The sequence below is a fragment of the Scyliorhinus torazame genome, chromosome 12 (assembly GCF_047496885.1).
Source record: "Scyliorhinus torazame isolate Kashiwa2021f chromosome 12, sScyTor2.1, whole genome shotgun sequence".
In the NCBI taxonomy this organism is placed as follows: domain Eukaryota; kingdom Metazoa; phylum Chordata; class Chondrichthyes; order Carcharhiniformes; family Scyliorhinidae; genus Scyliorhinus; species Scyliorhinus torazame.
In genome coordinates, this window is record NC_092718.1 from 217,291,715 (window position 1) to 217,319,591 (window position 27,877).

At 45.9% G+C, this 27,877-nt stretch overlaps 1 protein-coding gene across 5 annotated transcripts in view; it reads right to left on the minus strand.

Moving 5' to 3' along the window:
* Positions 1-27,877, minus strand: part of bcas3 (BCAS3 microtubule associated cell migration factor) — a 1,250,799-nt gene that overhangs the window by 570,732 nt on the left and 652,190 nt on the right. For all 5 annotated transcript variants that reach the window (XM_072469937.1, XM_072469940.1, XM_072469936.1 and 2 more), the window contains exon 19: positions 9,085-9,185. In XM_072469937.1, the coding sequence (XP_072326038.1) occupies positions 9,085-9,185 (101 nt within the window). The remainder of the gene's footprint in view (positions 1-9,084; positions 9,186-27,877) is intronic.

Below are 27,877 nucleotides of genomic sequence, written 5' to 3' on the forward strand. Positions count from 1 at the left end.
CTTAGACCAGTTGCCCCACACTCATTCTTCATTTGCGCGCACACACACGGATCTCAAATTCACTTATAACAACAAAGAACTGATACAATACTCCACCCAAAAAAGTTAACCCGTCTTTTCTCTTGTCAGATGCTTATGGACCTGCTGTTACTCAGTGTTTTCTTCCACTTACAATAAAAATGGTCAAAGATTTCATGGAAAATCACGGATTGCAATCTCCAAACACCGGCAAAAACATGACACAATCTCATGTCATTAAAACAGACCTTGATTTATTCACTCACTGTGAACCAATGACCCTGATTACTGGAAATAGCAGGACCTTTCTACATCATAGAGACGGGTATTTTTGTGCAATTGCAGAGTGTGATGCCAAACAACAGCTTAAAAATATAAAAACCAATCAGTCTGATTAATTCACCGTCAACTAACATCTTTTGACACTTTCTCCCATTCGTTCACACTAAATAACTCAGAAACACGTAATCACAAGCAGTCATAATCTCAGCTATTGCTGGCAGTGGTGCTACTGGAACACTGTTGAATCTTCACTTTTGTTCAAAGGTACAAAAAAAACCTCCAGGAAACTTCCTTGAAAATACAAAGCAAAATGGCTTGTTTAAACAGAAGGGCTGAAACCATAGCTTGCCACTTCTTTCTCTATTTTTATACCACTTTGTAAAATTAGCTAAACAAAGATCATTTTCATCACACTTACATCCTGAACATGGCAACTCAATGTTGCACGTAAAGCTGCCTGAAGATTCCTCCTTGATCCCTGACCCTGGGGTGCAATAGCAGTACGCTAATTAATTATTAAAGTTTTCTAACAGTCAGCCAGTATGAAGATTGTATTTCTCTTATCCTTCATTAGTCAGTCCCACAGGACTGGTCAGAGTACTGTGAGATTACCTTGTGGCTCATCCGTCTGCCCAGGGGATACGGTCCAATGCAGGACAATGCCTGCATCAGGCGCCCATAGTTTCCCTCAGTCGGACACATTTTCTCCTCCCTTTCTTTTATGCCGAATAGATTCCGAACACAATGTTTCAAAGGTCAAATTTTAGAAAATTGATTTTTTTTGTTTTAATCTCATCAATACCCTTTTAAAGCAATTGATTTATTTTTTCCCAACATATTGATATTTTGACTTTTAACTGCTCTCTCGGTACATGAATTCTACTGTCTCATTTTCTTTACATTTAGTGTGCCAACGCAAGCAAAATGACTGCATGGTGGAAATGGTATGGTGAAAGTGACGATATTTTCCCACAGAGAGGGCAAATGGGTGAATCCTTCAGCAAGGAAGGATCAGCGTAGAGAATCTGCTCCTGTTGATGAGTGATAAAGAAAGGAGAGAAACTGGGTTTTCAGAAGTGTGACTGAGTAATGACATTTCTCTAACTGGTTTTATTGTTGCTCAGTAACCTATATTCATGCATCTTGCCTTTCACATAATGAAGTGTCTTACAGACTTGGAGTATTTTGTTAAGGTGTCAGGAGGGATGGGAAGGGGCAAGCGGTGTGGAAATTATTCTGTTGAGACAGGAGTAGGGATGCTACAACTGGCCTCAGTGCCCCAGGTTAGGGGAAGTCCCGGCTCCTAACCATGATCCAGTGACACTAATACTGACAACACCTCTATTGCTCTTATGTGGTGCTTAATTACATAGAATTTATAGTACAGAAATAGGTCATTCAGTCCAACCAGATCATGCCAGTTTATGCTCCACATCAGCTTCTTCCCACTTCTCACCATCTCACCTTGACAGCATATCCTTCAATTCCCTTCTCCCTCATGTTCTTAGGAATCACAGAATGATTACAGCACAGAAGGAGTCCATTTGGTTTGTTCTGTTCATGCTGGCTGTTTGCGAGAGCAATTCATTGAGTGTCACTCAGCTGACTTTTCCCCGTAATGCTCGAAATTTTTCCTTTTCAGATATTGATCCAATTTCCTTTTGAATGCCTCGATTGAAATCACATAACTTTCCCTTAAATACACCCATGCCATTCCCCTCAGCCACTCATGTGGGAACAAATACTTTGGGTGGGATTCTCCATCCCGCCGCACCTGTTTTCTGGCCAATGGCGTTTCCCATTGTGGGCACCCCCACGCCGTTGGGAAATCCCCAGGGGTAGGTACGCTGCTGGCGAAACGGAGAATCCTGCCAGTGGAGAATCCCGCCCCTTATTTCCCTGGGGAAAGTGGTTTCTCCCAAATTATTCATTGGAATAATGAGTAACTATCTTATATTTATAACCTGTAGTTGTGGATCCCCCCCCCCCCCCCCCCCCCCCCCCCCCCCCCCCCCCCCCCCCCCCCCCCCGCCGAGAGCAATGATGTACCAACTTTGACACTGGAGGTAAGTGTTATGTCAAGATCTTAGCTACTGAACAATAAATTATATGGGCAGAAGGGGAGTGGAATAGAAGAACTGGTTTATTGACGGAAACAATATGTAAAGTTGCACACGTAGTAATACCCTCAGGTCAGTTTGATCAAATAGTCTTATGAATCAGCAAGAGGGCTAATTTAAGTTAACTAGGCTCTGCAACTCCATCTACAAACATGGGTCCATCCACTCTTTAAAAAAAAAATAAAGCCTTTGCCAATTACCATCAAAATCTGTATGGATGTATACGGCATCCATGTCAAAGTCAGAAACAGAACTGAACAAAGGAAAAACCTTCTTTTTGCAAGATCAAATTTTGGAAATTTGGATGCAACAGATTTTTCCAGGTCTTTTGTTTCTTGCAGTATCTAAATTTTACTCTAAACTTAAATGCAAAAGCGATTATATTGGTGATGTCTACAATTTTATGCCTTCAAAATCCATGTGTTCTCTTGGTATGGCTGTGAAGAAATCACAATCACTTCTGGCAAGGAGACTGATGCCACAGGAGGCGATTTGATTCAGCAGAAAGTGATGCATAACTCTTGGATTTTTGCTTTCCTTAAACCTTTGAAACTACACAGGGGTGTGTGAGCACTGCTTCACTAACCAATCAACAGCATTTAAATGCAGAAAAATGTCCCATGGCATTTCACAGAGAAACATTACTTGCTGGGCCAAAGAGGAATTATTAGTGGAGATAAGCAATTGCAGTGCTAGAATAATTGAATGAATGAATGTATGAAAATCGCTTATTGTCACAAGTAGGCTTCAATGAAGTTACTGTGAAAAGACCCTAGTCGCCACATTCCGGTGCCTGTTCGGGGAGAACAAGGATGGGCATTACAGGAGGATGGGGTGGTCGACCATATGAAACATTGCAGAGAAGCAGAGAAGAGACGGTGCACTATGTCACCATAGAGGACTTCACTTATGATTTTGATTGGGGCTTTCACTTCTGTGGCAAGGGCAGAAACCCACACGGAGGGATTCAAATATAGTGTTGTGGAAAGGGTGTGCAGGGGTTCAGGTGGCATCAACATGTTCAAGGATTTAGGAGAGTAAAGGGAGATCAAGAATGGCACAGTACTTTGCAAGGGCTTGTGGAAGGAATTAAAAACGCAATTTGAAGGGGAGGGGACAATATGTCGAGTAGAGGGAACCTGAAAGTACTGGAGTAGACACAATTCCTTCTAAATCAGTTCAGATTCTTTTCATTTAATAAATATAAAATTATGAAGTGAGTCGAGTATAATAGGACATAAGATATTAAAATGGCAACTTATAGTAATTATCATCAAAAAATAAGCAAGGATTCTATTCTCGACAGCTGTCCATTGACAACCTCCCCATCCCGGACTGGAAAGTGTGGCTGTGGTGTGGTCGAGACAAAGACCGATGCAATCAGATGAAGGGAAAATTAGATAAATATTTCCAACAGAGGAAGCAGCACGGTAGCATTGTTGGGCAGCACGGTAGCATAGTGGTTAGCACAATTGCTTCACAGCTCCAGGGTCCCCGGTTCGATTCCGGCTTGAGTCACTGTCTGTGCGGAGTCTGCACATCCTCCCTGTGTGTGCGTGGGTTTCCTCCGGGTGCTCCGGTTTCCTCCCACAGTTCAAAGATGTGCAGGTTAGGTGGATTGGCCATGATAAATTGCCCTTAGTGTCCAGAATTGCCCTTAGTGTTGGGTGGGGTTACTGGGTTATGGGGATAGGGTGGACGTGTTGATCTTGGGTAGGGTGCTCTTTCCAAGTGCCGGTGCAGACTCGATGGGCCAAATGGACTCCTTCTGCACTGTAAATTCTATAAGGTACACATCTCTGGGGAGAACACAAGATGGGAGGATTTAATTTGGATTGCTCTGGCAGAGAACTGGCACAGACATGGCGGGCTGAACTCCTGCTCTATGATTCCACAGACTTTGGTTAAGGTCAGGGTTGAGCTCAGCTCTGATGTCCTCTGCAGCTGATAGTCACAGCTCAGACTCTGACACAAAGGATCAGCCTTGAGTGAGATATTGGAGGCAGACTGGCAGTCTTAGTCAGCGAGGGTTAATGCCTCAAGAAAATGGGGTGGGAGGAATTTGCCATTAAAGACAAACAGAAGTAAAACGGTGGCTTTTGACATTAATATTCAAAATGATCTCCCAAACAGTTTCCTGTTGCTCAAAATAACCTGGAGCCTTTTGTTAAGGAGACATGTAGATATCTGTGTGAGACAGGCTGTATCTCCTCACATCAATACAAGCTGTGATTTGTCTTAGAATAACAAATTGCCAAAAAAAACATTATTAGCTCGTCAGGAATGCTGATTTTCATGAAACATCACAATGCGATAGTAATGGTTGTTCTCCAGATTTGTAAGTGGAATAGGACATATCAACGAACCACCACTCGTTTGAGCCAGTGTTGTGGTGCTCAGACTAGCTACAAGAGCCCAGGTTTAACTAGCATTACATTTGGCCTCAGTCCTCTTGAGTTTGGGAAGCTTGCTGCTCCTGAACCTGTTCCAGTGACCTCTGCCATAAAATGCAGAACTGTGGACACTTGGAGAAAGCAGGAATAGCATCGGGCTTGGGCATCGCTGAAGTTTCACCCCCGCCCATTGGGAATAGCCAACTGACAGTCCCTGTCCGCATTCGCAGATGGTGACACAGTCAGTTGGAGAAGAGTGATGGCAGTACCTATGTAGCCCAATAAAAGGTAAAGATGGGAAGAGGATTGGTAAGAACACAAATTACCTGCGACAGACCCAATGGATACGAGTCTGAAGTTCACTTCTTACTGTCCACCCAGAATACATTTAAGTATTTGATTTTTATTTGTGTAATAGCTATTCTGCTCATTTATTCCAAACTTTTGTCAGTGGTATTTACCACAGACAAAGGGAGCCTCATTCTACATTTACTAGAAAGGTTTATTCTGCAGGAGTTGCTACAAGGAACTCAAAACATACTCAGCAAAAAGCACAACCTTCCACACTGCGTCAAAAAAGGTAAAAGCATCATGCTGGTCCCCAGTGCTGAGAGAGACGGGAAAAAAAGACAGTGAGTATTTGTTTGCTGACCCCAGAGGACAAAGGTCAACTCTAATCAAGGATAATGACTGCTAATGCAGACATCTGATCGCTAGCTAACTGCGGCAGCCTATGAGGTTCTGTGCAAAGTCTCTGTGAGTGGTCAGCTGGGGGCTTTCATCTCCAGTTGGATAGATAATGTAACCAAACAACTGACAAAAATGCTAATACTCGAACAAAATGATAGACAGCTACAAATTCTAGCACTGAGCTGTTCTTTAATGATGCTCATGCTGTCCCATTTGTTTTTCATTATTGCTCTCACTCTCACCACTGACTTTAACCCCATGCAGCCCAGGTCCACCAAAGTTATTTTGATCCCTAATTTTCCTCATTCCCTCCTAATGGTTAACTCCATTTGTTTTGGAATTCATCCCATGGGCACTGGCCTGAGTCACCTAGCTTGGTAATTCTTCATCACTGAGGCCCAGTCACTTGGCATGACTGGCAAATTGCCCATCCTTAGTTACATATTGCACAGGGATGGAGTCACCTACGGCCCAAAGCAGGTGAGGCAGGCACCTTCCTTTCCAAATGGACATTCACAAACTAGTCACTTTCTTTTTATAAGGCTGCAGCTTCAATAGTAACTTTTCGCAGCTTGCCTTAAAATGAGCATATATTTTAAATTTGGTTTCAAATTGCAGCAACCACTGGGGTGCTAACAAAATACCATAATTGCTACACTACTGTAGCCCAGTGAGTGTTTGAGCAATACCTCATCATGGCTTCTGTCCTTAGTTGATGTCCAATAAATATACACATTCAGTTGAGGTCAATGAATAATGATCAGGAACATGTAATCCTGATTGCAATCTTTTCAAATAATATTTAGCAGTACACTGTCAGTCACCATTAACTGGTGCATTCTCCATAACAACGTCTCCAGCAATCAGCACATTCTTTGCATACAGTATAAAGTTGTTGTTTTCCTTGACATTGGTATTCTTGCGATTGTTCTGATGAATGCAAGATGAAAAGCTTTGACAAAATGTCTTTCTCAGCAATATTCAATAAAATGTCTGCAGGATTTATTGAGTTGGAATTACATGAACTCTTACATTAGAAAGGGGACCACGGCAGGTTAACAGGACCGCCAAAGGACCATCATAACTGCCATTGAGCAAATCTATCGGTTGATGACACCACTGAGTAGGCCTACTATTTGAAAGGAACACTAAAACAGTGATACAATTTAAAGAGATCATCATAGAAAGCTTTGGAGGAAGAAAATTTAAGAATTGCATCTTGAAAATTGCATTGCAGGCCCCAGGAGCGAGATTCTCTCGATTTCCCACGGCATGTTTCTCAGTGGCAGGAGATGACCGCCGTTGGCCGGTGGAGGGATCTTCAGGTTCCACCGCTGCCAATGGGATTTCCCATTGAATCCACCCTACACCACCAGGAAACCTGCGGTGGGGGTGCGCCGTCGGCAGGACCAGGTGATCCTGGTGGCGTGAACAGCTGGAAAATCTCACCCAGGAAATGTGTCACATCTTAAGCATAAGCTTCAGTTATCCCTATTCCCCCATTGACAGGAAACCTGGTTATAGATGAGTTTAGTTCTATTCTCACTGATTATTATCTCATCAGCCATTTTTAGTTCATCACACTGCATAGAAAGAACTATGCATACCGGCCATATGAAATGTCAGGACCAACAGGTGAAGGTGGGGAGGAAAATGGTGCATACTAGTTTGAGTTGAAATAAGAACAGAAAATGCTGGAAACACTCAGCAGGTCAGGTGGCATCTCAGAACAGAGTTAACGGGCATGATCTACCAGCTGCATAGCACCTTCATTCAGGCGAACGGGGGCACAATGTGATTGTAAATGCCCAGAGAGGCGCTTCTGGGATCTACCCACCTCGTGAGATCGAACAAGATCTAACCCTTTCGCCTCAGAGACCTCAGGAAGCACCATACAGTGTTGGTCTCCACACGGGACCAGGCGGACTGGCACTTGGGGGGGGGGTCCCCAGGGGATCGGAGGCCCCCAGGTGATTGCCTTCTGGACTGGGTGGCATCCTGGCACTACCAGTGCCACCTGTGCACCTTGGCACTGTCAGCATGGCACTGCCCACCTGGCACTGTCAGCTTGGCAGTGCCACCTGGCTCCCAGCCTGGTGGTATCCAAGTGGCACTGCCAGACTGCCATTGTGCTCGCGCCAGGGATTGGACCTGGGGATGCCTTGCCCATGTGAGGTGTGGGGGAGGGTGTCCAAGGACCCCCCTTATAGGTGAGTTGAGGCTTTGGGGGGGTCCAGGTGTTGCGAGGAGGGGGGCAAGTGATCGGGATGTCATTTAAAAATGGCGTCCCAATCTCCTCCGGCATGAAGGTTTCTGATGAGTGGAACTCCTCAATGCAGGAAACGGGACTAAGTGTGGCCTCGGAGGAGTGTTTTCCGCTGAGGCCCCGGATGCAACAAAGACCTGTTTGATAGTGCAGTTTTTCTCGGTGCTGCGAGCGTCAGAAAACACCCAGCTAAATACGCTTGACACGGGAATGTGTTGTAATTCGGTTAGATAATGCCCACGGTTTCAGGTCAATGACTCTTCATCAGAACTGAGATTTGTTCCCCCTCTGGAACAATAGCTTGATATTGGTACTCGGGTCATGCTCTCAGGGGATGTTGGAGGAAGCGTTGATATTTGGCCTCTGCTCGGTTGAGATCTGTACAGGAGACAACAACACCACCCTTGTCCACAGCTTTGATGACGATGTCAGGGTTGAACCTGAAAAAACGGAATGCTACAAGTTCAGAGGGAACTTATTTTAGTGTAGTCCAGGTTGGAGTGAGTGAGGGGAGAAGGAAAATTGTGATGACTGATGTTACACTGGCAGTACCCAATGAAAGGACATAGAGAGGATAAGAAATCGAAAGGAAGGGTCGAGATGGGGGAAGAATATTGGAGCTAGGTCAAAGGGGTCACTAAGTTGGGGGAATACTCCTGGCCAAAGAAGTGGGCTTGGAGGCGGAGGTGACAAAAGAGGAGTTCAGCATTGTGCTGAGTTTGAAATTCATTGAGGACGGGTCATAAAGGAATAAAGCTGAGGCGTTTGCTGAGGACAAATCATTCAAAGTCAAGGAGGGGAAGGTCAGAGTGTATCATGAATAGTTTGCAACTGTATTAGCTTATCCTAATTGCAGTAATAGTGGGAGCCTTCGTAACCTGGGGTAAAACACAGACCGGGGATCCCGCTTTTCAATTGATTCCAGTAACTACTGAAGGAAAGGGTCCATTTGGGACAGAGAATTCTACATTTCTATTCCTGCTCGTGTGAAAAAGTGTTCCTGATTTCCCTCCTGAATGGCCGAGCTCCCATTTTTAAGATTATGTCACCTTGTTCTTGGTTTCCCCCCATCAGAGGAAACAGTTTTCCTTCATTCGATCGTATTAGCATTTTAAACATTAAAAGGGCAAACAATTGATGATAATGAATTAAATAACAACAGAAGAAATAGCTCAGAGAATAACCAGCTTTGGGAGAACTATAATGTATCTATCACCTGGTCCAACTAACATCCTAAACAACGACATTCTGCTATTGTAGAGTTCATAATGCAGCTTGGCACCAAGATAACAATGACAGAGAGAAAACTACTTACACCCAGCCAGCTGGTTCTGACAGTGTTGCACAGCATCAGCACTGAGCAGCAAAGGGTGATTTGAATTGAATGGTGGTTGGAGTTCATTCCACTGTGGAGTCCTATTTGGCAGAGGGATAAAAAACACAAGTCATTTGGCAAGAACAGATTATGCTTTCCACATTCAAAATTCGAATACATTGCGCCGAGGTTGTTATGTTGGTCATTGTTATGGATGTCATTACTAAAGACGCAATGGAGACCTCTTTCAGGTAATCTTCCACCATCTTTTGAACCCTCTGGACTGGGTGTATTCCACTCATGATGAACTTTGCGAGATGTTCGAACATATCCTTTTCTCCCCCTCCTTCAGTTTGTCCCATTCTGGTCCCAGGCATATTGCTAATTGCCACAGGCACCAGCTGCTCAGCAAAGCGGCATGGTGGCATTGGCTTGACGTCCTGCAATGCTGAACACATCTAGGTGAGGATCTTTTGATTCTTATTAATGTAGGTAAATTAATTCTCGTATTTTAAATTTTTCATACCATGTCTGCTTCACTTGTGCAAGCCACCCAGTCAATGTATGGACTTGATTGTTTCAAATTTGGGTTGCTTATGGAAAGAGTAATTTAGAATCAATTTACGGTGGCACAGTGGTTAGCACTGCTGCATCACAGCACCAGGGATCCGGGTTCAATTCCGGCCTTGGGTGACTGTGTGGAGTTTGCACGCTCTCCCCGTATCTGCGTGGGTTTCCTCCGGTTTCCTCCCACAGACCAAAGATGTGCAGGTTAGGTGGAATGACCATGCTAAAATTGCCTCTTATTGTCCAAAGATGTGCAGATTAGGTTATGGGGATAGGGCAGGGTGGATGGGAGAGTGGTCCTGGGTAGAGTGCGCTTTTGGAGATTTTTTTTAGACTCCTTCTGCACAGCAGGGATTCTATGATTTTGGGGCCAAGTAGGCACAGGTCTACTTCTGCATAAAGGGGTAGTATGGAAGCTATCTAAAGTGTTGCTCAAAAAGCTTAATTACACCTTTCAGAATTTCAGAAGACTGACATCTGTCACTCTCCCCCATTGGGATCTGACCCAGGTTGTGTGGAAACCCAGAGTGCAAGGCTTCAGGGCCCTGCCATTATTTGTTTGGTTCCTTGTATGTATAAAAAGGTTACAGAGAATGAACAGCACAAAGTAGGTCACTCAGTCTATCTTGTTTATTTCGGTGTTTAAGCTCCACTAGAGTGTCCTGCCACTCCTCTTCTACATGACAACAGTGACTACATATCAAAAGGTCATTCCTTGGCGCTAAAGCCCTTTGGAATGTCCTGAGGTTTTGAAAGAGGCTATACAAATGCAAGTTCTTTCTTCTAAGCTAATCATTATAACCCTCTATTCATTTCTTCATCATCTGGCATCCCCTTAAATGCATCGTGCTATTCACATCAGCTACTCATTGTGCTAGCAAGTACAACATTCCGGACATTCCCTGGTTAAAGAAGTCTCTCCTGAATTCCTTATCAGATTAATTTATGGTGGGTACTTCCGGAGGCGGCATGTAGGCAGTAATCGTACATGAGGAGGCACCCGCCAGGGTAGTACATTTTTGACCTTCTCGCCCGCTTCTTTTGGGGGGTTTTCAACTAAAGTTTCAGTATTTCAATGGGATAAGGTTCCTGTGCAAGAGATATGCCCAGAAAGTCCAGGAAAAGGAAGCCTGCAAATAAAAATTCATCAACGGATTCGGAAGCCTTTCGAGATTCTTTAGTTGAGAAAATGACTGAGGGCACTACCTCGGGTCTGGCCACTCCAATGACGGCGGAGATGCTGACAGGCATCTTGGCAAGAGAATTTCAGAAACAGCCACGGGCTGTCTCCGACAAACCCCACAAGTCAATAGAAGAGGCCCTAAATCCAAGTTGGTCGGCATTGCAGAAGATGGATGAGACGGTAAAGGCGAATAGCACGGCGATACAAGTTGTGCAGGCAGTTCACCCAAGGCAGAGCAATCAGACTGTCGCCTTGGAAGCTGAGTTGGCAACAATGGCCGGGCGAATAATGCACTGAGGGCCAAGATGGATGATCTGGAGAACCGCTCCAGGAGACAGAATCTTAGAATCGTGGGGTTGCCGGAGAGAATGGAAAGTCCAAATCTGAGTGACTATATCTGAAAGAAATTTGCGAAGTTGGTGGGGGAGGGTGGATCTACGTCCCCTCCAGAGCTGGGGTGAACTCACTGGTCACTCACGCAGAAGCCCCGTTCCAGCGAGCCACCATGGGCAACTATTGTGAGGTTCCACAGTTTTCAGGAGAAGGAACGAGTCCTGAGATGGGCGAAGGTTGATCGGGACTACAAGTGGGAGGGCCACGCAATCAGGCTCTACCAGGATGTGGGCGTGGAGCTGGCTAAAAAGCGGGTGGTGTTTAACAAGGCCAAGGCCGCTTTGTATAAAAGTGAAGTTTGATTTGGGATGGTATGCCCTGCATGTCTCAGTGTGATGTTTGATATGAAGGACTATTATTTTGATGCGCCAGAGGAGACAGATGCTTTTGTTCGGAAGCTATAGGCTGGAGGAGAGCTCATCGCAATTTTCACGCGGTCTTTGTATGTTTGGGGAGGGTATGTTTGGGGAGGGATGTGGGGTTATGGTGATTTGCTGGGGTTTCTTGTGCATGTTTGCATTTTCTTGTACTTGTGTGGGATGGGTGTTTTTTCTTTGATAATTAAAGTTGGATTTGAGTGGGGGGGGTTTGATGGTTATTTATTTGTTTGCACTCTGGCCGGGGGTCGCCCATCGCCCACTGGCTGAAGAGTTAGCTAATGGGTGCAGAGTGGTGGGGGGTAACGGTAGCTCATTAGTTTAGTGTAATGAGCTTAGTGTTTTTTTTGTTCGGGGCTAGGGGTAGTTGACATAGGGCCTAGGGGCCTGTGTTTGTCTTTTGGTTGTTTGATTGATTATTTGGGGGGGAAGGCCCCCAATTCGACTGGTCACTCGGAATGTAAGGGGGTTGAATGGCCCAGTGAAAAGGTCAAGAATATTTGCTCACCTGAAAAGTTTGAGTGTTGATGTGGTGTTTCTGCAGGGAGACTCATTTGCAGGTTACGGAGCAGACAAGGTTATGGAAGGGGTGAGTGGGGCAGGTATTCCACTCTGGGTGCGATGGGAGGGCCCGGGGGGCGGAGGGGAAGGGGGTGCAGTTTTGATTCATAAAAGAGTTTCTTTTTCGGCAGACCCAAACGGGAGACTCATGATTGCCAGTGGTTCTCTCGAGGGCATCTCGGTGGTTCTAGTTGTTGAGTAAATGCCAAGTTGGGAGGACACGGCTGTTATTTTTCATTTATTTATTTTGTTAATAAATTTAGAGTACCCAATTCATTTTTTCCAATTAAGGGGCAATTTAGCGTGGCCAATTCACCTACCCTGCACATCTTTGGGTTGTGGGGGCGAAACCCACGCAAACACGGGGAGAATGTACAAACTCCACATGGACAGCGATCCAGAGCCAGGATCAAACCTGGGACCTCGGCGCCTTGAGGCAGCAGTGCTAACCACTGCGCCACAACGCTGCCCTTACACGGCTTTTATTTTTTAAACTAAATTTCGAGTACCCAATTCATTTTTTCAAATTAAGGGGAATTTGGAGTGGCGAATCCACCTACCCTGCACATCTTTAGATTGTGGGGGCGAAACCCACGCAAACACGGGGAGAATGTGCAAACTCCACACGGACAGTGACCCAGAGCCGGGATCGAATCTGGGACCTCAGTGCCGTGAAGCTAAAAGGGCTAACCCACTGTGCCATCGTGCTGCCCACAACATGGCTTTTATTAACAAGTGACTGGCTTCTATTCCTGACTTGGACTCACACCAGCTAATTATTTTTTTGGGGGGAGAGAGATAGAGAGAGAGAGAGAGACAGACTTGAATTGTGTTTTGGACCCACCGATCCAGACCTAAGTCTTTGATCCCATCTGGGCTGGCATTATTGGCTTTTATGGAGCAGGTGGTGGAGGCAGGTACGTGGCGGTTCTTGCACCTGAGTGATAAGGATTTTTCTTTTCTTTTCCCATGTCCATCAGGTTTATTCTCGGATTGACTTCTTTGTGGTGGATCGGTCTCTCCCTCCTTGGGTAAAGAGAGCGGGATACTCGGCAATTGTGAAATCAGGTCATGTGCCACATTTTGTATATTGTGCATTTGGTATTAGAGCTAGGTCCCTCTTAACACTCGCCGTGGAGATTGGACGCAGCGTTGTTCGCAGACTAAGGATTTTGCGAACGCATATCCTCGTCCATCAGTGAGTACATTACGTTTAATAAGGGTGAATCTATCTCACCTTCTACATTGTGGGAGGCCCTTATTGTGGTCATTAGGGTGGAGATGATTTCCTACATGGCACAAAAGGAAGGGATTGGGAGGGTGGAGCGGCAGGAGTAGGTGGATTCCATCCGTGAGGTGGACTATCAGTACTCGCTTGCCTACACCAGAGTTGATGGCGAGTAGGAAGAAGTTGCAGACACAATTTGAGATACTCCCAATGGGTAAGACGGTGAGGCAGCTGTGAGGCTCAGGGGGGAACATGGGGAGTCGCCTTTTCGCGCACCAGCTGAGACGGTAGGCTGCCTCCAGGGAGATTGTGCAGGTAAGGGACTCAGTTGGCAGTTTGGTTTCCGCTCCATTGATGGTTAACACTGTATTTGAAGCCTTTAAACCAAGGTTCAGTAAATTGGAGCCCCCGGAGGAGAGTTCACCCATGATATGATTTTTGGATGGGTTATCCTTCCTGGTGGGGAGGGGGAGAGAAGATTTAACAAGATATTGTGGGCCTCATAATCTGGATCCTGTCCATTGAGGACGGAATCCAGATTTGCAAACTCAAGTGAGCAATTAATCTCACATGAATATGTCTAAGCCGAATCTACCCAGCACCCGGAATCGAATAGCCTTGCCTCAGAGCCCCGATTGGGCGCCATTTAGCACTAGTTTCAACAAATGTGGACCAGGTGTACCGGTACATGTGGGGCTCTCCCAGGCGATTGGAATCCCCTGGGTGGTCAGGCTCTGGGTAGGGTGATACCCTGCACCACTGATGCCATGTGGGGCACCACGGCACCGCCAGCCGCAATACCAAGGTGCCAGGATGGCAGTGCCATGGTGCCCAGGTGGTAGCTTGCCCAAGTTAGGGATCAGGTCCAGGGGTGCCTGTTCTTATGAGGTGGGGTGTAGGGGGCTCGAGGATCCCCTAATCAGTTAGTTTGGGTGTTGGGGTGGTCCAGAGGTCACGGTGGGGGGGTTAGAGATCAGGGCACCATTTTCATCTCTTCCTGCACTGGTGAGCTGAGCTCGTTAGTGCAGACAATGAGACTAAGTGCAGCCTTGGCAGGGCATTCCTCGCTGAGGCCCAGAAATTAAGCAGAGATCCATTGAATAGCAGGGCCGTTCTTGGAACTGCCAGCACCAGGAAACACCCGGCTAAATATGTCAAATATGGGATTCTGTTTAATTTCCGTTAAATCGTGCCCTATATCTTGCATTCATCTTCTGTACAGGGCCCTCCCCTTCTGTACAGGGCCCTCCCCTTCTGTACAGCGCCCTCCCCTTCTGTACAGGGCCCCCACCGCAAGTGTTCGCACAAATGCCTTGAGCTCGGCTTACTTTCAGTTAAATAGTGGTACGAGGCAGAGTTTTCCATTGTCTCCGCTTTTGTTTGCTTTGGCTGTCGAAGCATTGGCCATTGCGTTAAGATCTTCCAATGATTGGAGGGGCAGACAGGGAGAGGGAGGGATGTCCTTGTATGCAGATGATGTGCTTCTTTATATCATGGACCCAGTCTCCGCCATGGATTAGATAATGAAGCTACTTAGGAGTTTTGGCTCCTTCTCGATATAGAAGTTGAATTTGGACAAGAGCAAAACTTTCCAGTGAATCCCCCCCGGAGGGGAGCCGATCTGGGAAATGTTACCTTTTCACATTGCGAGATCTAGCTTTAGTTATCTGGGAATCCAGGTGGCCGACGATTGGGCCTCGCTTCATAAATTAAATGATGCTAGTCTGGTGAATGGGGTTAAATCTAACTTACAGAACTAGGATAACCTCCCCCTGTCCTTGGCGGGCAGGGTTCATTCAGACTGTTGAAATGAATGCCCTCCTTAAGTTTTTATTTCTTTTTCAGTGTCTCCAGATTTTTCTCCCCAAACCTTTCTTTGTCAAGAGTCAACAAATTGATAGCTTCCTTCATTTGACAGGCAAGACCCCAAGGATTTGTAGGGAGTTTCTTCAGAGTGAGGGAGACATGCTTCGCATGACCTAATTTGTTATTTTATTACTGGGAAGCTAACATTGGAAAAAGTATTGAGGTGGCTCAAGGATCCAAATGGCATATGGGGGCAGCTGGAGTCTTGTAGTGGTTCCAGCCTGGGTGCTTCGGTAACTGCCTCGCTTCCGTTTTCCGCTGCAAAATCTACCTCGAGTACGGTAGTGGTGCCCACTCTGGGGATTTGGAGGCAGCTTAGGTGACATTTTAAGCTTGGCTCCATGTCGTTGATAGCCCCGATTTGTAGGAATCATCTCTTTGTGCCAGTGGGGTTAGACTCGAAGTTCAGGTCATGGGGGGAGGAGGGTCTGGAGATGTTTGGGGACCTGTCTGTGGCGGGTAGGTTTGCTGGTTTTGAGGAGCTGTTGAACAAATTCCAACTCCCGAGAACTAATTTGTTTAGGTATTTCCAGGTGCGCGTAAGGAGCTCTCTTCATTTCTCTTGGCATCTTCGCCCTCTCTCTTGAATAGGATCTTCCTTACCAGCCTCCCAGGACAGGCGTCGGAATGTGGCAACTAGGGGCTTTTCACAGTAACTTCATTTGAAGCCTACTTGTGACAATAAGCGATTTTCATTTCATTTCATTTCATGTTGGTGAGGGGAAGATTTTGGACAATTATAGCCAGATCTTGTCGGTGGAACGACGAGGTGAAGAGGAAGTGGAGCGTGAATTGGTTCCGGTTTTGGATTGGTAAGGGGCAGTGGAGGGAGGCTCTTCACAGGGTCAACTCCACCTCCTCATGTGCTAGACCCAGATTGGTTCAGTTCAAGGTGGTGCAAAGGGTGCATCTGACTAAGACGAGGATGAGTATTGTTTTCTTGGGGGTGGAGGATAGGTTGTTCACGGAGTCTGGTGAATCATACCCACATGTTCTGGTCATGTCCTAAACCTGAAAGCTTTTGGGTGTTTAACACCGTGACAGAGATTCTTCATATCGAGCTGGAACCTTGTCCGCTGATGGTCATTTTCGGGGTTTCGGACTCGCTGTTGCTGCAGACGGTGGTGAAGGCGGATGTCCTCACCTTTGCCTCTTTGAGAGCCCGGAGGTGAGTTCTGCTTGCGTGGAGATCATAGAATTTACGGTGCAGAAGGAGGCCATTCGGCTCATCGAGTCTGCACTGGTCCTTGAAAAGAGCACACCACTTAAGCCCACCCCTCCACCCTATCCCCGTAACCCCACCTAACCTTTTTGGACACTAAGGGCAATTTAGCATGGCCAATCCACCTAACCTGCACATCTTTGGACTGTGGGAGGAAACCGGAGCACCCGGAGGAAAACCACCCACACACGGGGAGAACATGCAGACTCCGCACAGACAGTGAATCAAGACGGGAATCGAACCCAGGTCCCTGGCGCTTTGAGGCAGCAGTGCTGACTACTGTGCCACTGATGTCCTACGTCGCCCAGTACCTCGGCTTGGTTGGGTGACCTAATGGAATTCCTTTCTTTGGAGAAGATCAAGTACATCATTAGGGGGTGGGTAGAAGGGTTCTATTCGAGATGGCAACCAATCATTTCCTTTTCAAAGGGTTAGTCACCATCAGCTGTTAGCGGGGGGGGGGGTTAGTTATATGTTTGAACAGTTTGGTTCAGTGGGATTGTTGAGTATTTTTGCATTGTATCTTTATGTATTGGTGGTATAAAGTGGTATTATTTTGTTATAAAGAAAAATTTATTCAATAAAAATATTTTAAAAGAAGATTTATTTTGGATGACTTCACATGACAATGCGGTAATAGTGTAAATGTAATCTGAATCCAAATTCAGGGCCTTATCTGACATCAAAGTAGTGAAGAGTTAAGGGGCACGATTCTCTGATCGGCGACGCCAAAATCACTTTGGCAATCAGTGGGAGAATTCATGTTTACGCTGGAATCGGGGGCGGTGCCGTTTTTGTGATGCCTCTCCTCTTCGGGATGGGCTGAGTCCCCGACTGTGTGGGGTGTGTCTCCTCACAACATTTGGGGACCTCGCGAAGCGGCTGCGGACTGAGTCCTGCAAGTCACACTCTGGGGGGTAGGGGGGCCGTTCCGCTGGCAGGGGGGGCTTCAAGGGAGGCTGGGGGGACTGGTGAGGGGTGGCGTGGTTGGTTACAGGGGGGCGGTTTTTGGCAGGCCGAGACCATGTGCGGCCATCGCATGTTGCACAGCGCATCCACCGCAGGCCGCCGTCGTGCGCATGCGTGGCCACAGACCCGGCCATTCTGCAGCCGTAACCGCAGGTAAGGCCGGGGGCGTTACGCCGCGTGGCTGCTAGTTCCCCCACTGGGCAGAGGATCGGTGAGGGGGCAGCGCCGACTTTCTGATCATAAGACCAGACGGATCCTGTGGACATAGCCGCAGGATCAGAGAATCGAGCCCACAGTCTCTGTAGAAGAAAGTCCTACTCCTTTCTGTATTGGAATCAATTTGGACCTCAACAGCTAAGATACACTATCCAAGTCAGTGCAAAAGGCAAAACTGTTAACTTGATGAATAATTACACCCTAATGCAAAGGAGTGCAGCATACAGAGGGACAACTCTCCACCTGCCATTAGCTGGACCCCTGCAATGTGAAAACACTGTAATAAGTATTGCACAAGGTGCACACCTCAAACCAGGAAACTTATATCTGACTGTTAGTTTCAAAAGATCAATCTCTATGATAAACGTGGGAATGATAAACCTGTTTATTTCCCTCTCCATTTGTGATGGTATGCCTCAGCTTAATTGTTGCCTTCCCAGACCACTAGTCTGAAGTTGAGAACTCATCTAGTTAAGCAACACAAGAACAATATATTTTTAATAGAATGAAGTTGACCACATAAATGTGAAAATCTGAGTCGTCATTGGGATGCTGACATTTAACATTTAACCAGGCATCGTGTCTCTTCTCTCCTTCTCATTCACGAATCAGGCAATTAAACGGGGAGACAGCAATAACTTTAGTTTTCCACTCCAGATCCAACAATGATGAACCATTGTTGGTTTAAGTGTGCTGATAGGTATACATGTTGACGGTGATAGTGCTGCTCTTTTTTAAAAAAGTAACAATTTACCAAGCATTATGAAACCGTTGAAAATGAACAAAATATCAGCCATAAACAACAGCAGCAATGGTTCTGAAATGGTGGAGGTTATCTACTTTAAAGAGACTGAGAAACACAATTAAGAGAATTCTTTCAGTTGTTACGACCGAGTCACTCTGCTATTAAAAAGTCTTGAATTAAAAAATGGTAACAAGAGCTATCTGGTGAAGATTGGAGACAGGCTTGTGCAGACTGTTAAACTGAACCCCAGACTTGCATTTGGCAATTCACAACATAAATAACAGTAGAAAATAAAGCTGCTGGTTTTGTTTTGTTTTAAGAAGTTGTGATCAATTCAGTTTCCATAAGACATAGGAGCAGAATTAGGCTACTCGGCCCATCGAGTCTGCTCCGCCATTCAATCACATCTCATATTTTTCTCATCCCCATTCTCCTGCCTTCTCCCCATAACCCCTGATCCCCTTACTGATCAAAAACCTATCTATCTCGGTCTTAAAGACACTCAGTGATTTGGCCTCCACAGCCCTCTGCGGCAAAAAGTTCCACAGATTCACCACCCTCTGGCTGAAGAAATTCCTCCTCATCTCAGTTTTAAAGGATCGTCAGAGATGAGGAGGAATTTTCCTCACTGAACATTTGGTCCAATGATTGTTCAAAATGTATCGGCAATGCGACCAATGATGTTGTATCCGTTTTCACTTTTCTCAGAGAACCTTCCATGAGCTGGGCAGTTGTGCCTGGAAATGTCTGGAATGTCAAACCCTATTGCAGTGAATGTCCTGAAAATGGCGGAGAAAGGAAGACGACCTGAAATGTCTTGTCTCTCCGCACAGAGAAAATTTGATATATTGTAAGATGACAAATATATTTATTATTATACTTTCTCAAGACAGGTACAATGGGAATAGTACTTTGAAGAGATAGTTCTCTGTCTAATCTTTCCTACACTAAAACAGTAACACTTCAGAGCACTTATTGGCTGTAAAGCTCTTAGGGGCATCCCCAGATCATGAAAGATACTGCAGAAAAACAAGTCTTTCTTTGCCCCTATTAAAGAGAGTCCTTTCCATTTCTGTACCTAGATTAAATTGTAATCCACCTACAAAAACTTACATTTATGTGGGATGGAGGCAAAATTATAAACGACAAGTTATGCATAAAGAAGTGAAATGCCAAAGAAAAGCTATGAGATTAAAGCATTTTTAAAAAGCATTTGATTTGGGTAAAAGAATTAAGTATAATACTGGACTGTATTTATCTTTGTCCATTAAAAACAGTATTTATAAAATCTTCATGTGTGGTATTTGCATTACCCAATCCCTAAGTCTGACCTTTTGCAATTTCAGTTGTTTTTTTAAAATGTTCTCATTAAAAAGTTTTCACTGCTGGACTGCTCGAAAATACATAACTTGAAATAACTGGTCTGTGACAAATGAACTTACGAACTTCAAGACCCATTACATCTTTTAATTGTAACAAAATCATGTGAAAATAACTTAAAAAACAGCAGTCATCAAGGAGCACAGAACGAATAAATCACAAGAATCGCAAATTCCCCTCGGAAAAGGCAGTGCCCTGCTTAAGTGAAATGCTGCTGATTGCAATTACCACTTGTACAGGATTGAAGCAGCGAGATTGCTATTTTGGAGGAGGGGTGACCGACCAGGTTTGCTGGTCGAGAATTTCTCTGGGACCCTCCACCTTCAAAGGAAACATGTGAAAGCAGTTGGTCTCTCCACAGAAAGCTAATCAAAGTTATGATACCTGCACCTCCCCCTTCCACACACGAGCCAAATGACTCTTTCCTGCCTGCCGAGAATTCTGAAAGGACACAGCCACTAAAGGGAACGCCAACCATTGCTTCCAGCTGTGTGGCTTGTAAACAGTAGTAAACAAATATTTACTTAGTTCTATATACAATGACGAAGCCCCATGAGCCCCACTCTGGCAAGCATGGTTGAGCTGAAGCGTGAATGGCCATTACAAAAGGCTGTCCTTTCACCCCTTTTAAGGTGGGTGATGGATGATATTACAAACTATTTTGTAGTATCTCAGTGTCCAGATGAAGTTTTATGACAAGGTCCACAGTGTGTCTCTCCAAACCACAGGAGTGTGCACTGATGATGCTAGCCACTAGGAGGGGTGTTGACAGAAAGCCACACATTGATACACTGAGTAGAATGTCAACTCAACCACACTTCTGAAATTCTCAGTGCTCAGTGAAAGATACAGCTTTGGCAGAGGCCAATATGCCTTGAACCCTGATGCAGTCCACAGGACTTATGATGCCAACTGTAATCTTTTGAAAATTAATTTCATCTTCAAGGACACCAAATGCTAACTGTCTTCCTTATTACATCATTTGTACTTGCACTTATTCCAGTCCCTTCCATCAGGCAGAAGATACAGAAGTCTGAAGACCCGCACATCTAGACATAGGAACAGCTTCTTCCCCACAGCTACAAGACTCCTCAACGACTCCCCCTTGGACTGATCTGTTCACTGTAACACACTATTCACAACGCCCTATGCTGCTCTTGCTCATGTATTTGCTTTGTTTCGCACTGTAACCAATCACTATTTGTCAATGTACTTTGTTGACTATTCTTTTTGTCTACTGTGTACGTACTGTGTACATTCCCTTGGCCACAGAAAAATACTTTTCACTGTACTTTGGTACATGTGACAATAAAATCAATCAAAAATCAGATGTGATGAATTTAAGAAATTGTCATATTTAATACTTTTTGCAGTAATGTTATTAAAACCTAGGTTGGGATACAGACAGGCAGTATAACTGTTACAGCTGTGATTAAGGGGTCACAAAAGTGAGATAATCTTTGATTTGCATGTGGAATGTTCTGATCATAGATACTGAGAACCATGGGCGGGATTCTCCGCAAACTGGCACGATGTCCGCTACCCGGTGCCAAAAACGGCGCAGATCACTCCGGCATCGGGCCGTGCCAAAGGTGCGGAATTCTCCGAACCTTTAGGGGCCAAGCCCTCACCTTGAGAGGCTAGACCCGCGCCGGAGTAGTTTCCGCTCCGCCGGCTGGTGGGAAAGGCCTTTGGCGCCATGCCAGCCAGCGCCGAAAGGACTTCGCCGGGCGACGCATGCGCGGGAGCGTCAGCAGCCGCTCATGGCATCCCCGCGCATGCGCAGGGGTCTCTTCCGCCTCCGCCATAGTGAAGACCATGGTGAAGGCGGAAGAAAAAGAGTGCCCCCCACGGCACAGGCCCGCCTGCCGATCGGTGGGCCCTGATCGCGGGCCAGGGCACCCCCGGGGCCAGATCGTCCCGCGCCCCCCCCCCAGGACCCCGGAGCCCACCCGCGCCGCCTGCTCCCGCCGGTAAGGTAGGTGGTTTAATCCACGCCGGCTGGAGAGGGTTGACAGCGGCGGGACTTCGGCCCATCACGGGCCAGAGAATCGCCGGGCGTGGGCCCGCTGACTGGCGCAATTCCCGCCCCCGCCGAATCTCTGGTGGCGGAGAATTTGGGACACGGCGGGGGCGGGATTCACGCCAGCTCCCGGCGATTCTCCGCCCCGGTGGGGGGGGGGGGGGGTCGGGGAATCGGGCCCCATTTACTTGTTTATAGATAGCTAGTGGAATATTCTTTACATTTGAAGGACCTCTGGAGTGTAGATAATTTAGGAGGGGTATTGTGTTTTGTCCTGGCTAAACAAGTCAAGGAACATCTTTTCAGAGACAAAATATTGCCTTATGCATTGGGTTCAGATGATGTAGTTAATGGAAGGAGCCATGTCTGTGTGAAAGATTAGTTGGTTCTAGAACTCTCATCTGAACAGAGGTGTTTCAGTTTGGTCCTGAAAGGTTCTCTCTCTAAAGATTCTGCACAACGAAAAGCAAGTAGAAACCTGGTTGTTTACTTTACTGATGAGTGGTATTTGAAATATATTGGTTGCTTAGTTGGAATATAGTGGCAGGTTTCGGAAATAAGTTAAGGTTTTCTCTTTTACTTAAGAACTGTTGTAGCTGTTAATTGTAAAGCTATTTATTTGTTGCTAATGTGGTTAATTCTGTGATAAATTAATTTTTGTTTTAACATAAAAGAGACCTATTGGTCAGTGTTGTCACCCCTGATACGTTCACGTGAATGGACGTCAAGGGAGGAAAGAAACAACTTGGACTGCTATAGCACCTTTCATTCCCTCAATGTCCTAAAACACTTTAGGTCCAATAACATGTAGCTGTGGTCATAATATAGGAAACGTTTCAGCTAATCTGCACACAGCAAGTTCCTACAAACAATAAAATGGTCAGATAGATTGTTTTAGTGATATTGGTTGAGGGATCAATATTGGGCAGCACATGTGGGAGAGGCTGGCTGTGATGTCCCCATGCCCCTCATCTGTTGCTGCTTCCTCGCTGGCATCACACATAAAAGATGGCTGTTTGAGTGAGATCCAGAGGATGCCTGGAGTGCTTCAAGAAACTGTACCTCAACAGGAGTCAACACTATTAGGACAGGAGACTGAACAGATGCTGGTAATTCATTTGGTTTAAAAAAAATCTATATACAGTTTATAGAGACTGCGAAGCAAAACAAGCCTCAAACGGATACCAAGGGCCCATTCCTAATGAGTTCTGCTTCTCAGTGCAGCTCATCAAAGGGAAGATGTGGATAGTGACAGTTCAAGCTGACCTTGTCTTCCATTGTCTTGCCATCAAAATGCATGACATCCCAGGTGATTGTTGCTCAGTAATTGCAAAGCTCGGGTATAATGATCACAAGCATTGAATGAATTTAATGACCGTTAATGAGATTCAAAGGGTTCAGCTCATAAAAACAGTCTTTCAAATTTTCATTAACTGAAATTGGAAGCTTTGTTGCGTCATTGCTTTAGAATGCCTCTGATACTCAAATACTGGATTAAAAGCCTCTTTACTGATCGCAGTTCCTGTTTACTATAACTTGTTGTGCTTAACTAACCCTTTAGTTCTAAGGCACTCAAAGCTTTATTGCCATATATCACCAAAGCTTCTACCCTGAACTCCCCGCCCAATATGGAGATTGAGCACATCTCCAGCTCGCAGTAAAAGGGAACAGTATTAGAATCTAATAACAATATCCTGCTACCTCAGTGGGCAAATGTAACAATGGTGTGGTTCTGAGCTAATCACTAATACATTCAATTCCTAGCCTCTGCTGAGTTATGTCTGATGCGACCATCAATTCACACGAGACGGAGAGTTGAAGTGAACAGTGGTTTTAATCAGCTAGAACTGTGGCTGCCTGCGACTGCTCTGTACTGAGTGCCGCCTACAGGCTGCAGATCTATATACCTCCCCCAAGGGGGCGGAGCCATAGGCGGAGCCCACAAGGGCACCAACATAATACAATGTAATGTAATGTAATACATTTGGGGGCCAAAGGCAGAGCCCACAAGGGCATCAACATAATACAATGTAATGTAATACAATGGTGAATGGTAGCAGTAATACATTCACCACAATGTCACACAGCAATTACATATGAGGAAGGCTGTTTGTCACGGCTGAGTTCATGGAGGCAGCAAAACACTACCCTCCCTCGATGTGAACATTTAATGTTTTTCAATGATTCAAGTAGCTTTACAGCTCCAACACTTCACGCCAGACTCCATTGCGTATTCCTTTGTGAAGGTTAACTTCCTGACATAAGTCCTAACCTGCCTTTTTCTACTTTACACGAGTCATCTTTTGCTATATTTGCAATGTATTTTCGCGGTTCTGATGCAGAGATCCCACTCCTGCTCGTCTCCAGATTCCCAGAATCAGTGGGAGGCTGACAGACAGAGCGTAAGCAGGTCAGGCCTGCAAGTTTATCTTGTGGCTGAAAAGTTAGCCTCAGCCCCTCCCTGTTACATAGAATGTACAGAAACAGCCCATTTAGTCCAACTGATCTCTGCTGGAGTTTATGCTCCACATGAGTACTCCAGCTCACCTCATCTATCAGTATATCATTCTAGTTCTTTCTTCCTTAGGAACTTAAATAGCTTCCCCTTAAATGCATCAAAGTTTCTGCCCTGAAACATTTGGGAGAAAGTTCCACATTCTAATCACTCTCTGGGTAAATACGTTTCTCCTGCATTCCTTATTACATTCATTAGTGACTGTCTTACACTTATGTCCACTAGTTTTTAATTTCCCCGTAAGTGGAAAGATTTTCTCATGATCTATCCTCCCAGTCCCCTTCTAACATTAAAGACCCCAATTAGTTCAAGCCTCAGCCTCCCCTTCTTAAAGAAAACCGTCTCAGCCTGTTCAATTTTCACGTCCCAAATCTGTTATCATCCTTGCAAGTTATTTTTTGCAACTTGCCCATGTCTATCTATCATTTTTTATAAATATGATGACTAGAACTGAGAACAATTCTCTAAAAGTGGTCTAACCAACATTTTATAGGCTGGATTTTCGTTTTGGGGTCAGGACCCTGATGTTGGAAGCATTTCCAGGTTCTGACCCTGCACTATGTCAGCATCAGAGAAGTGATGTGATTTTAAAGAGATCCAGTCCGAGGCCAGGGAGCACACTTGCCATCCAATTAAGGATGCAGGGTGGGCTCCATGTGCAGGCAGACCAATAGGAGGTCCTCCAGTAGCCCACCATCAAAGGTGGACACTGCCAATCTATGTAGAACAGAGAGAGTTCAAAATTGGGGAACACACTTCATCATTTTCAAAACAAAAAGTGGCTACTGTTGCATGACTTGTGGTTGTAGCTGTGGCCAGCTCACATAGCTATGGCCATCATGGCATGTTAGCTGTACGGGATTTAAAGCATTGCAGGTAAGAACCTGGAAATCAGGTGCAATGCTCTCTCGGTGTTGCTGTATGTGGCACAGGTCTGGCCCGTTCCTAACTCCTGTGCTGTGGCAATCGCCTGAGAGCCATTTTCTGTTTCATCTGGAGGGTGAAAATGGATCGTGTTCAAAGCAACACGATGTATAAACTTCCAGATAAAGGTGGAAAACATGTGCCCAGCTTCGCCCTAATACTGATGGCCACCTTTGTGTGCGGCTGCATCAAACTGTGCGTAGATCCTTGTTACGCAAACACCAAGTGTCACTATGTGTTGTGGTTCTACTTATCCCCGGTGTTTGGAAGGGTGGTCTGGGCACGCTGCCTCGGAATGCTCCAAGTAGTTGGTCCACGCTATGCCACCTGTCCCTCATGGAAAAAATTATGCAGGGAAACACCTTCAACCACAAATCCATCAGACACTGGTCTGCACGTGACATCCTAGAGGCTCTTCGAGAAAAGGAGATGGTGGATCCTGTCGGGTGGTTCCATGAGCAGACTGTCGAAGTAATTTGGCAGAATGCCTCATCACCAGAACTTTCAAACAAGCACCTTGGCCTGACTTGGCTGGTAATGAGAAAGGCCCTCCCAGTCAGATCCTTCCTACACATCAGAGGTCTCACCCCATCCGCACATTGCCATCGGGTGACTGTGGTGGGGAAGAGACCGTGTCCATCTATTTGTGGAACGTGCCTTTTCAAAGAATATCTGGAGAGAGAGGAGGTGGTTTTTGTCAATGTTCAGCCCAAGCAGCTCCATGATGCAGGACTCTGAGGGCTGTTCCCAAGGTCGCACACCATGAGAGACATGAACTGTTGTTGGAGGATTATCAGCTACGATGAAAGACGCCCTTTGGTCTGCCGACATTTGTTGGTCTTCCAACGCAAAGAGCTGACCACCACTGAGTGTTGCAGACTGGAACATTCCAAAGTCCAGGACTACATGCAGAGGGATGCACTAAAGATTGAGGCAACCACTGCAGAGGCGCAATGCGGAAGGTCGCTGTGGGTGGCATGGTTGCAGAGTGATTAGCACTGTTGCTTCACAGTGCCAGGGTCCCAGTTTCGATTCCAGCTTGGTTCACTGTCTGTGCGGAGTATGCACGTTCTCCCCGTGTCTGCATGGGTTTCCTCCAGATGCTCCGGTTTCCTCCCACAAGTCCTGAAAGATGTGCTCATTAAGTGAATTGGACTTTCTGAATTCTCCCTCTGTACCCGAATAGGTGCTGGAGTGTGGCGACTAGGGGATTTTCACAGTAACTTCATTGTAGTGTTAATGTAAACCTACTTGTGACACTGATAAAGATTATTATTATTATAAGACCTTTCGGCCACAGTGAGCTGAGGTGAGAGGAATTGCATAGAACCCCCTTGGGCTACATGACTCACACTGAACTTATACAGTGAATATCACATGTATCACAATTGTATGGGAGCACCTCAAAGTGCAACTTGATCTAGGGAGAGAACTTCAATACCTTTGCATCATTTGTTTTTTTAAAAAAAACATTTTATTGGAGGCATTTTCAAATATGCACAAAACAAAGAAGAAACAAAAACACCAAAACCAACTGTGGCAACAGCAAACAGCCTAAACATCCTTACACCCCCCCCCCCTCAAAACCATCTCCCCCCACCCCACTCTACCCGCTGTCTCTCTGGCACCTGCACCCCTTCTTTTAACTTTTAACCCAATCTGAACAGAAAAAAGAACCCCGCCCCTCCCGCTGACGACTCAATACTCTTTAAGAAGTCAATGACCAGCTTCCACCTCGAGGTGAATCCCTCCTCTGCCCCCCTAATGGCGAACTTGATTTTCTGTAGGTGCAGCAACTCTGCCAAATTGCTCACCCTTACTCCTGTACTCGGCGGCTCCGAGTCCAGCCAGCACAACAAAATCCATCTCGGGGCTATCAGGGAAGGAAAAGCCATTCTCAGATCCTTTGACACTCCAAAATGCTGCTGGCAGTGGTTCCACACCCTCACCACCGGACTTGTGGAGTACCTGGATGGCAAGAACAGGAGGCGCGATAGCAAAAGTGCCCTCAAACTGGTCCCTTTCCACGAGGCTGCCTCCATCCGCCCCCACACCGACCGCTCTTCCATCACCCATTTCCTAGCTATTGCAATGTTTGCTGCCCAATAGTAAGGCAATGTTAACCACCCCCCCTCCCCAGAACCATCTACACTTCTCCGAGAACACCCTTCCACCCTCCTAGACTATGGCGCCTTAGCCACCATCAGGAACCTCAAAATCATCCCATCAACCTTCGTAAAAAAGGACATGGGCAAAGACCGGGAGGTTCTGAAACACAAACAAAAACTTTGGTAACACCGTCATCTTTACTGTCTGGACCCTAGCAGCCAAAGACAATGGCAGCACATCCTAACTCTCAAATTCTGACCTCATTCCCTCCACCTACCACACCAAATTCATCTTAAACAGCTGGGCTCAACTCCGCGCCACTTGTATCGCAATGTAACGAAAACCCGCCCATACCAACCGAAACGGCAGCTCACCCCCCTCCCCCCAAAACTCCTCTCCTGTCCCCAGACATGAATTGGGAATATCTTTTTCCTATTTGAGCTTACACCCTGAAAAGACCGCCCCCCCCTCCCCTCGCCCTGCTCAATACCCTTCTATTCCCTCGAGTCTCTTAG